This window comes from Vombatus ursinus, unplaced genomic scaffold (genome assembly GCF_900497805.2).
Source record: "Vombatus ursinus unplaced genomic scaffold, bare-nosed wombat genome assembly UNPS02014870.1, whole genome shotgun sequence".
NCBI classification, from domain to species: Eukaryota; Metazoa; Chordata; class Mammalia; order Diprotodontia; family Vombatidae; genus Vombatus; species Vombatus ursinus.
The window spans coordinates 9,443,929-9,455,437 of NW_020954648.1; the positions used below are offsets into that span (position 1 = coordinate 9,443,929).

At 37.5% G+C, this 11,509-nt stretch overlaps 1 protein-coding gene across 1 annotated transcript in view; it reads left to right on the forward strand.

Moving 5' to 3' along the window:
* The window catches only part of UBN2 (ubinuclein 2), a 120,710-nt gene that overhangs the window by 42,521 nt on the left and 66,680 nt on the right, over nt 1-11,509 (forward strand). The window contains exon 6 of the mRNA XM_027842285.1: nt 6,471-6,972. Within this exon, the coding sequence (XP_027698086.1) occupies nt 6,471-6,972 (502 nt within the window). The remainder of the gene's footprint in view (nt 1-6,470; nt 6,973-11,509) is intronic.

The following is an 11,509-nucleotide window of genomic DNA, read 5'->3' on the forward strand; positions in this document are numbered from 1 at the left end:
TGTGTGTGTGTGTGTGTGTGTGTGTGTGTGTGTGTGTGTGTGTGTGTTCTTCCTTTCTTTCCCAGTCCAGATGAGAGGGATGTTCAGGTATCATTCATTCACCTCATTCATTCCTCCTTGTTTGTATAGACTTCTTGCACACCCCAGTTATGTGAGACAATTTTTCCCATACTTCCTTTCGCTGCTAGAGTATACCTCTTTCCTTCCCTATCTGTTTTCCTTTTAATAACCACTCTATGCCTTCTGTCTAATTAGACTCTGTGTGATCCCTATTGACAGTATGGTTCAGAGAGACCACATGTATCATGAATGTAAACAGTTTATACTTGTTTACTCCTTTATCATATTTACTTTTTTATGTTACTCTTGACTCCTGTATTTGAACTTGAAAGTTTCTACAAAGCTCTGATCTTTTCACCAGGAATGCTTGGAAGTCCATTAAAAATCCATTTTTTTTTTTCCCCTTTTAGTATTATGCTCTTTTCCTGGCTGAGTTATTCTTGGCTCTAAGCTTATATCTTTTTTCTTCTATAATATTGTATTTTAAGCCCTTTAATACTTTATGGTAGTGGCTGCCAAATTGTGTGTATTCCTGTATGTGGTTCCTTAGTACTTTTGAATACTTTCTTTCTGACTATAATAATTTTTTCTTTGAACCTGAAAACTCTGGATTTTGACTGTGATGGTGTTGAGAGTTTTAATTTGGGAGTTTCTTTAATGAGGCGACTGGTAGATTCCTTGTATTTCTACTTTGCCCTTGGTTCTAAGAGATTGGGCAGTTTTCTTTAAAGATTTCTTGAAATATCATGTCTAGGCTCTTTATTTCGTCATGTCTTTCAGATAGTCTAGTGATTTTTAAATTCTTTTTTCTACATTCTATTTTCCAGGTTACTGGTTTTTATTTTGGAATACCGTACCTTTTTTAGTCGTTTAAATTGGTTTTAATATTTCTTGTTATGTCATGGCATTTCTATTTGATCCATTCTTATTCTCAGGGAGTTTGTTGCTCCAGCAAAGTTTTGTATAACTTCTGCCAAACTGTGAATTACCTTTCCAGTTCTTTTGTCTGTAACTTTTGTTTCTTTTCCATTTTTTTTTCTCTAGTGCTCTCATTTCACTTATAAAATTTTTTTAAACATTTTTTTAAATTCTTGTTTTCATTTATTCATGGAATTTTATTTAAACTTGTCCCCAAGTTGTGTTTTTCTTTGAGGCTTTGCTTGTTGATGTTTTGGAGTCATTCTTTGTTTTTTCTGGATTTGTGTCTTGAAAGTCTCTGTCACCATAATAACTTTTTGTGATGAGATTCTTTTTTTGTTTACTCATTCTTAAAGCCTACTTTCTGACCTTGAACGTTATGTTAGGGCCAAGCTCTGCACAGTACTGGTACTAGAGGAAAGGTATGATCTGGTCCTGTTCCTGCTTTCTTGGGGTATTGAGTATAATATTATTCTAGGCTCTTAGGAATAGCTCAGGCCGGGGACCTGCAAGCTTTCAGTGCTCCCACAGTAGTCTGTTCTAGGGCAAAGCCTGATCACTACTCCACTGATCTGAACTCTGCAAGTTTCTGACCTGGTTTTGGGTCTGAGCCAACAGTAGATGCTGATGGACTCCGTCACAATCAACCAGTTGGAAAAAGGCTCTGTTCTTTCAGCATGATGTAGCTTTGTAGGCTTCCCTTTGTTTTGGGTTTCCAGCCCTGGCTTTTCTTTTGCAGACTTCATATTTGGCTAGAAGCTAGAAATGAGACTCTACCCAGCCCCTAGAGTCTGAACCATATAGCTGCTGCTTGCTTCTGAACTTGTTTCTTGCCCAGTGTATGGGTTAGGACCCTGTGGCTACTCAGTATTCCAGAATGCCACCCCTGGATAGAGGCCCCCTCCTCAGTCCATTTTGAATGTGTGACCTAAAACTGGGTGGTGGGTACCACAGTTGTCATTTGGCACCTCTTCCTGTACCTGCATGAGGTCAGGTATGGATCTGGGACTCCATCTGACTGTCATGCACAGTCTAGGTTTTCTTTCAGTCCCTGGTCCTTGGAATGTTTCATGTGGCACTTTCCTGGCCAGACCTTATCCCTGGAGTTCAGACTTCTTTTTCTCCCCATATTGACCTGGGCTAGAAAAACGACTCACTTTGGCTTTTTCTTGGATTTCCTGATCAGGATTCAGTCTGGTATATTGTCTAGATCTGATTGGAGGAGTTGGTTTTTTTGTTTTGTTTTGTTTTGTTTTTTTTTGCTTTTTTGGTTTTTTTTTTGCTAGGCAATGGGGTTAAGTGACTTGCCTAGAGTCACACAGCTAGTAAGTGTCAAGTGTCTGAGGCTGGATTTGAACTTAGGCCCTCCTGACTCCAGGCCCCATGCTCTATCCACTGCACCACCTAGATGCCCCTTGGAGGAGTTGTTTTGGGTAGAGTTTGCTATATTCCTTCCTTTACACTGCATCTTGACTCTACTCCCCATATCCTTCTTAATAGCCAAAAACTCTTTAATTAAATAGTGGCAGAAATCCTTAAAAGTGAATTTTTTGTTTGTTTATGTTTTAATTAAGTAGAAAGTTTTATCGATGCCCTTTGATTTACATCCTAGTGATTTCTGGTTATTACTTCTTCTCACCAACCTCATCCAATTTCTGCCTCAATGAGCCTGCCTTTATGATTCCCCTAACCCCCCCCCCAAAAATTAAGTAAAACCAACCAACACAGTGACTGGGTCTGCCATTGTATCCAGTAGTGCCTCACTCTTCTGTTGAAAGGAAGGGTTTCCTCAGTTCTCCTTCACTTGGCCTACTTTTTAGTATCACACTATTGAGTAAATACAGAAAACGGTTCAGTGCTTAGCATATATATCTGTACCTTTTTCTATACTGCTTTCTCTTTAATTAGAACATAAAATTCTATTATTCTATTTATATATATTCTTATATGTGAACACAGATCAGTTGGAAGGTTAACAAACATTTATTAATTGAGTAGCCAGGCACTATGGTAAGCATTAGGGATAGAGTAAAAGGGAAAAAAATCTATCACTGCCCTCAAGGAGTTAACGTTTTAATGTGAGAGGCAGTATGCCAACAACTCTGTGCATACAAGATATACACAGTAAAAATGGGAATATGTCTCAGAGGGATGTCAGGTTGGATGCATGAAGAAGGGGGTGGGAGGAACTGTGAAGTGTTCCTTGTAGAAGGTGGGATTTATGCTGAGTCTTCAGGGAAAGCAGAAGGCAGACAGGAGGAAGAACATTCTAGGCTTGAAGGGCAGCCAGTGAAAGGCACAGAGTTGGGAGATGGAGTTCAAGGAACATCAAATTATGTCATTGGATTAGAAGTTCTCAAACTTGGCCTGCTACCTCCTTTAAAAGAAAAAATACTCATTGCCTCCCTGGAAATATACTTCCTTTAATCCTTTGACAGTTTTTTTTTAAATTTTTTTTTAAATTTAAATTTTTTTAAAAAATTTTTAAATTTTTAAAATTTTTTAAATTTAAATTTTTAAAATTTTAAATTTTTTAAAATTTTAAAATTTTAAATTTCAAACTACTACCACCCCCCCTAGATTGTTTCAGCGCCTCCCTCTCCCAGAGGGGGCAATATCACCCACTTTCAGAACCTATGATAATATGTGGAGGTGATTAAAGTGTTTGAAGACTGGAAAAGTAGGGAGGAGCCAGGTTTGTGAGCCAAATGGAGGATTTTACATTTGATCCTGGAGCTAATAGGGAATCCTTGCACTTTATTGAGTAGAGGGGTGAGATGATCAGACTTTTGCTTCTAGGAAGATTACTTTGGCAGCTGAAAGAAAGAATGAGTTGGGATGGGGAGAGATTTGAGATAAAGAGACTAGCAGTGAGCTATTACAACGCTCCAGGCAAGGATGACAATTGTGTGAGTGGAGAGAAAGTAACATGTGAAAGATGTTGTTAAGGTAAAAATGGCAGGACTTGGGAACATGCAGAATATATCCGATGAGTTCTATTAGGGAGTTGATGGTGACACAGCATTTACCAGGGTAATTAGGAGGATGTTGGTGTCCTTGACAGTAATAGGGAACTTAGAACTAGGGAATAAAGATAATGAGTTCTGCCTTAGATATGTTGAGTTTGAGCTGTCTTATAGGCATTTGGTGATATGAGACTGGAGGGCAGAAGAGAGATTAGGGCTGAGGGTTATTTGTCTAGAAATGCCAATTGAACCCACAAGTACCTTGATGATCTTACCAAATGAAATCGTATAGAGGCAGAAGAAAAGATGTCTCAAGACAGTAAGCCGTGGAAGACATTCAAAATTAATAGAAGGACCAAGAGAAAGCAGTTTGATGTTAACCTGGAAAAGACAAATTATTACTATTATTTTATGCTGGTGAAAAATTAATTTTTTTTTTCCTGATGGAAGTAAGAAAAACATACCTACTTTTTCTGTGCAGGGACCTCTATGTACAGGTCAAAGATGAATGAAATTATTAACTGCTGGCTTAAATGACTAATCATATTGGAAATAACTCAAGACAATTCTAGATAATTTCTTTTCTCTGGGTTTTTGTGACATTAGATCTTCATTCAGGTCACATTCCCTCACTGTGGATAGCTTCCAAGGCTCTGTCCTGGACCCTCTTCTCTTTTCCCTGTGTCTTATTTGGTGATTTCATCAGTTCCACAGGATTAGTTATCATCTCAGGTGAAATCCAGATCTCATTCTGAGTCACAGCTCCAGTCCTGTATCTCTAATTACCTACTGAAAAATTTTGAACCCAGATGTCTTGTAATCATCTCAGTATGTCTCAGACCTCATCTTTCCTCCCAAAACTCTTCCCTTCTTCTGGCCTTCCTTGTTACTGTCAGGGGCACTACGAGGTGCCCAGATTGACAACTTTGGCATTATCCTTGACTTGTTCCTTACACTAACCCCACATATCAACAAATATTGTCTTTTCTACAATCACAACATCTCTCATCTACATCCTCTTTTTCTACTCACACAGCTTCCACATTCTTACAAACACTCACTGCCTCACACTTGAACTATTGAAATAACCTGCTAGTTGGTTTCTGGCCTCAAGTCTCTCCCTACTCCAGTTCATCTTCTGCATGGTTGCCCAAGTGATGTTCCTAAATCATAGGGCTATCCATATATTCCTTTACTTAGTAAAATCTTGACTCTCTATTACTTCCAGGATCTTCTAAAGTCCTCTAAGGCTCTTTACAACCTGACCCCTTCTTACCCACTTGACACTGTTTCTCCCCTTCCTCCCACAAAACTCTATGGCCTACTTACTCTTCATTAAGTATGATACTCCTGCCTTTTATCTCCATACCTTTACATTGGCTTTTCCTGATACTTTGAATACTCTCCCTCCTCACCTCTGCCTCTTGACCTTCCTGAGTTCCTTCAAAATTCAACTTAAATACTGCCGTCTGCAGGATGTCTTTCCAGCCCCCTTGTGCTCTGCCACCAGCCACTTGAACTTTCCTCTCTAAGGTTATTGTCTTCCTACTCTGTGTTTATTTTGCACGTATCCATTTATAGATTGTCTCCCCTGTTAGTATGTAAGCCTCTTGAGGGAGGAACTCTTTTTTTTAACCTTTCTTTGTATCCCCAAGGCTTAGCACAATGCCTGATGTATGTAGTAAGTACTCAATAAATGCTTGTTTGATTGATTGACATTTCCAAAATTTGGGTATATAACATTATAATTTCTTTTCTCATATAGTATTCCATATTTTAAAATGCTTATCACCTTTTTTTATATGCCCCATAATCTCATTCTATAGTTACTATAAGAAAATTTTGCCTTTGAAAATTATACACATTTGTCTGTCAGCCTTGATTTTTATTCTTTCCTATTATACTTTTTTTCTTAAGTAGAAATGAAAGGTGAACAAGAATCAGAAATTAGGAGTAGTGATTTAGAGCTCTTGGAATAAAAATAATGGTTCAAGGTACAGCAAATTAAAAGTCATAAAATTTAGGTTCTATTTCTTTCTACCCTTATTGAAGTACAAGCTCAACAGGACATGTATTTGAATATTATCAGATGTCCGTTTTCTGTCTTTCTTTTTTTTTTGTTGTTAGTAAAGTGATCTTGAATTTGTTTTGCTAATTTATAGTTATACTACCTTACATGTATTCACATTCTAAAGAGGGTACTTTCTAGTGATATGAAGAGTGCTTCATAATTTTAGTTGATTTTCATCAACTTGAGTTGTTCTTAGTTGGGTTTGCTCCCGTTAATCTTTTCCTTCTGTTCTCTGGACTTCATAGTCAGACACTTACCTACTATTGGTGCCTATTTCTTGTTGAAGAGGAAGAAAGAGATTGATAGGAAAGTATAATTTCATATAAACAAATCCTTAAGATACACACAAATTTTGATTTGCTACCAACTATTTTTAAATTTCAGTGAGTGTCTACATATTCATTATAAAATGTTTTAGCTTCCAAAAATCATATGTAACTTTTCTTTTTCCACAGAGTTGTGGCTTTAAATTCACATAAGTCTGAAAAAAAGAAGAAGAAGCTCTACAAAGATCCCCTTTCTCTAGATGCCATGATAAGGAAATTTCAGAAAGAGAAAGAAGCATTAAAAAAGAAAGAGTCTAACTCTAAAGCTCCAGTGACTGTGTTGACTACCACTCTTAGTAAATCCCCTTCATCTGCAGCTACAGCAATGGGAAATGAAGTCTCAGACATAAATCTTAATAGTGCTGATCCAGTCCTTTCCATTTTTGGTAGCACCAATGAACATGAACTACTTCAGGAGGCTGAAAATGCCCTAGAGATGCTTGGTGATTTAGACTTTGATCGGCTACTGGATGCTACTTCCAATGGTAGTCCCGTATCTGAATCAGGGGGAGAGAATGGAAACACTGCCCAGCCAGCCCACTCCTCTCAGGTTCTTTTACCCAAGGTGGTGCCCGCCCTCCCAGAAGGTCTACCACTACGTCTTGAAAAACGCATTGAAGACCTCCGCATAGTAAGTGTAACCTTCTGAAGAAAAAGTATTCTTTTTACCTTATTTGAAGAATGTCTTAGGGAAAAGTTTGTTTTTTTCCTAGGTGGTGCAGTGGGATAGAGTATTGGGCTTGGAGTCAGAAAGACCTGAGTTTAAATCTTGCCTCAGACGCTTACTAGCAGTGTGACTCTGGGCAAGTCACTTAACCTCTGACTGTCTCAGTTTCCTCAAATATAAAATGGGATTCATAGCATCATCTACCTTGCAGAGTTGTTGTGATGATCAGATGAGATAATATTTTAAGGATGATGTTAGATCTTGAAGGGCATTATGTAGAAAGAGGAATAGTAAAACATGTAGCCAGTGGAGACTTAATAGTAATGAATTAATTGGAAATTGTACTTTTTTTTTCAGAATATCATATAACATGGTTAACTTCCTTAAGTTATCTTAATGTTACCCTAGAAGTTCCTCTTCTGTTTGTTATTAGTAGATAGATCAGAAATTGAGAGATTCCCTAAGTTTTTGAAATAAAAAATAAATCAATAAACATTTAGTAATATCCTCCTTTGTGCCAGGCACTGTTCTAAGCTCTGGGAATACAAAAAGAAGCAAGAGAGCCCCTACCCTCAGAGAGCTTACAATCTAATTAAATATCATTGATAGCTTATGAAGAAAACATTTCAGATAACCATGAAAGTATGAATTTATTGATTTATTGATTGAATTTATTGAATTATGATTTATTGATGATACCTGTTTAAACACTTAAAGTATTTTCAAGGTTCTCAAACTTTTTAAGTGAATCTGCTTCTTTTAAAATACAAAGAAAGCCTGGAAATAAATTAACTAATTCTAGCTCTGTTTTATAATTCTAAATACATGGAAGTTGATAAAAAGTATCTTGACCATTGTAAGATATCCAGCTGCAAGTGTGTTCAGGTAATAAGACCTGATACTGACAAGATTAGGGAAAACTATAGGGTCCTAAAGCTCAGTGTTGGAGAACAAGAAAATACTGGAAAGAACTGAAACAGAGCAAAGACTTGCTGATAGGCCACACTTTTAACTTTAGGCAGTAGGTGATTCTTTAATAAATAAGCATTTATGTTCAGTTCAGGTAAGCAAACTTTTTTTTTTTTGTTACTGCATACTGTTTACAGAGCACTGTGCTGTACCCTGAGGGAAATACAAAATTTATTTGAGATTATCCCTTTTCTTATAATACTTAGAGCCTCGGAAAGTGATGAGAGACATAAACAGGTATCTCTGGTATGTAGAAATACATGAACAGCACATTAGAGAGGTGTAAAACAAAGTGATATTTAGGTCCACTGGGAAAATATCTTTACTAATGAGTCAATCATGGGAGGCTTCATGGAGGAGGGAGATAGATGGAAGTTGATTAGATAGTTAGGAATTCAGTCAGCAAAGAGGAAAGATCACCTTCTCAGCAGAGGGAACAGTGTTCTTAGACAGTCTTGAGGTGGGAGAGCCTAGAGTATCTTAAGGAAATGGTGCAGTCTGCTTGGAGCAGAGGACAGTGATCTGAAATAATGCACGTTGGCACCAGTTTGTAGAGTGTCTTCTGTGCCAGGCAGAAGAGTTTGAACTAAAGTCCTTAGGCTCCATGGAACCTCTGAAAGATTTTGGGCAAAAAGATGACCTGATGATAAATTATAACCTGAAATAGAAAAAGAGCGTCTCAGCATTTTGTCTCATAAACTTACCATATTAATTTTTTTCCCTAGTGAGAGACTGTATTGTTTATTTCATTTATAATTCCCTATAAAACTGGACAGTGAGCACTTGACAAATGTTCTGAACTCACAGAAAGTGTTAATAGAGTGTGACCAGTTTGAGGAACAGGAGATTGGGTCTTACCCATTATCCTTATCACATTCAGCTGCCCTGTTCAGCATCCTTTTGAAGTCTCACTAAATCATGGTGATATCTGGGAATTAAAGATTTCTAACCTGTATATTTACTAATGTCATATAATAATCCTAACCACACTTACCTTCCTTAAAAAGTTTATCAGTGGTATCTTATGGGAATGTGTAAGTTGAAAGAAGCCAAGGATCGGATGAAAGGAGCTTATTGCATCCTTGTCTTCACCCTTAAAAAAATATAAGGCAATGGACAGATTCATGGGCTCCTCTCCTCTTCATAGCCACAAGAGGAATGTAGTAAATGTGTTCTTAGGAAGAAGTTTGTTCTCCTTTTACTAGAGAGTAGCACAGGGTACCCCTGGAATCACAGCAGAAAATACCATCAGCAAACATTTATTAAGCGTTTAATTGCCAGGCACTACTATAGTCTAAATGCATCCAGTTATCCTCCTTGTCACACCACCTGACATCTTCACTACTTTGGTCTGCCTCCATTTTTTTTTTAAACAGTGTGCCAGGTAGGTTAGAACTAGAATTATGCAGAACTTCAAAAAGATAATGAGAAATGGTATCCAGGAGTTTTGAATGATAGAGCAGAGAAAAAGAGGAGGGTCAAGGTGAAAGGCCTCTGTTTTCTTAGTAAAGTAGGAAGATAGGTCCTTTGCTGAGAGTGTGCAAGGATCCTGAATGTAGAAAGGAAATTAAAGTGTTTCTGGAAGCAGAAAAATTACATCTACTTAGCCAAGCATTTCAAGCCAAGTTATTCCTGGAATATGGCATACTAAATGTCATAGCCAAATGACCAGTTATATCTGTTTCTGGATGTAAAGCACTTGCCAGCCAGCCAGAAGTAGGGATTATATATGAAAGGACCTGAAAATCTATATCTAAGATGGATGTTCTATTGTGAGTCAGTTTTCTAATGAGGAGAATTTTTACATACTGACGTAGGCCTTTGAAACATAAGCACTATCCCCAAAACTCAGGAGAAATGACAAGAAATGGTATAGGAAAAAGAGAATTATAAACACCAGAGTCAACAGCAGATGTGGCAGTCATTTCTAGAACATATAGCATTAGTGGAATTTAGAAACTTTGAAGGTAACAAGAATCAGACGATTTTCCATGGAAGAAGAACAAACCTATCGATGAGTGAATAGTGCTGTAGTCTGGTGGAGGGACAAAGAAACTGCTGATATCTCAGTGCTCCCTAAGGTATCCATGTGTCAGGCTAAACTACCTCAGCCAGAGGGCAGCTGTTCTTTTAGTGGACACTCGCTGAGATTATCTTGTAGAAGTAAGGTTACTGTCTAGTAATATTTTTACTATCTTTCTGTCAGTATTAGATACTCATTGACCCACTCTCTGTGCCAGGATGTTGTTTAAAATGTAAAATGTTATTACAGAAGAGATTTCATAAGAAATGTGTATCATTCAAGTTCTCCATGAGACTTCAAAACTCATGCCATTAAAAATGCCTTTTTAAAATGTTACCTAAGCCTGGAATAATGTTAAGTCAAACATTAAAGAGGACTTACAGAAAATTGTGGCCTGATGTCATATATGCAGAAGTATCCTTTTTTTCCCTAGTCATTTGTAGGCTTTGGAGTTACTTGTCTCCAAAACACTGTGGCACAAATTCTTGAAATAGTAGGGGATGGCTTAACTTCCCTGTAAATGACAGGCCCATAACTAATGTAGTGGGTGGTGATGAGAGAATGAGAAATCAGAGTTTTTCATTCTGAGGCAGCCAGCAATTCAGTTTTCCACAGATTGGGAGCAAAAGAGGTGGTGTGAGTTTACTAATCACAGGGAATGAGTCTGGGCAGAGTAGCAGTAAATTGGAACAGCTTCACTGACGACAGCATCCGAGTAGAATGTTCTCTGTCTCAGCTCTGCCTCATGGTGTCTTAGAATTGTGCACTAAGCTATTGAGTGCCATGTTTTCTGTGTACAATCTTATACCTTCCCTCAAATTTCTGATTGACTCATCTCTTTGTCATCCTTAACTAAGTCAACAAGTAAGTCAACAAGCATTTATTAAATATCTACTATGTGCCAGGCACTGTGCTAAGCCCTGAGGGATGAAAGAAAAGGCAAAAGATAGTCCCCTACTCTCAAGAAGCTCACTGTCTAATGGCTACTATTAATTAACGTGGTTACAATTATTCTCAGCATTCCCTGAATACTTAGTTCTGTGGTTACATACCTTAAATTTTGTTCCAGTTCATGTTTTGTCTGTGTGTTTTGATTTGTGTTTTTTACCTCAACTTGTATGCTAAATTGTAAGCTCCTTAAGGACAGAAGGACTGTGTCTTTTGATTTCTGTGCTATTATAGTAGAATATTTGACTTGGTGCTACATTCATCAAAGCCCAATAGGAAAGGAAGCACAAGTCTGATCATGTCACTACCTTTTTCAAGAAGCTTCAGTGGCTTCCTTTTGTCCCTGAGATAATATACAGATTTCCTTGTTTTGAAACTTGAAATCCTTCACAATCTGACAAAGACCTATATTTCCAGACTGATACCAGATTACTCACCATCATGCATTCTACAGTCTAATCAAGCAAGCCTATTTGTTCCTATACAAATGATGTTCAGTCTTTCTCCTCTTCGTCTTTGTACAAGTTTTCCCCCATTCTTGAAATTATTTTCCTCTTCACC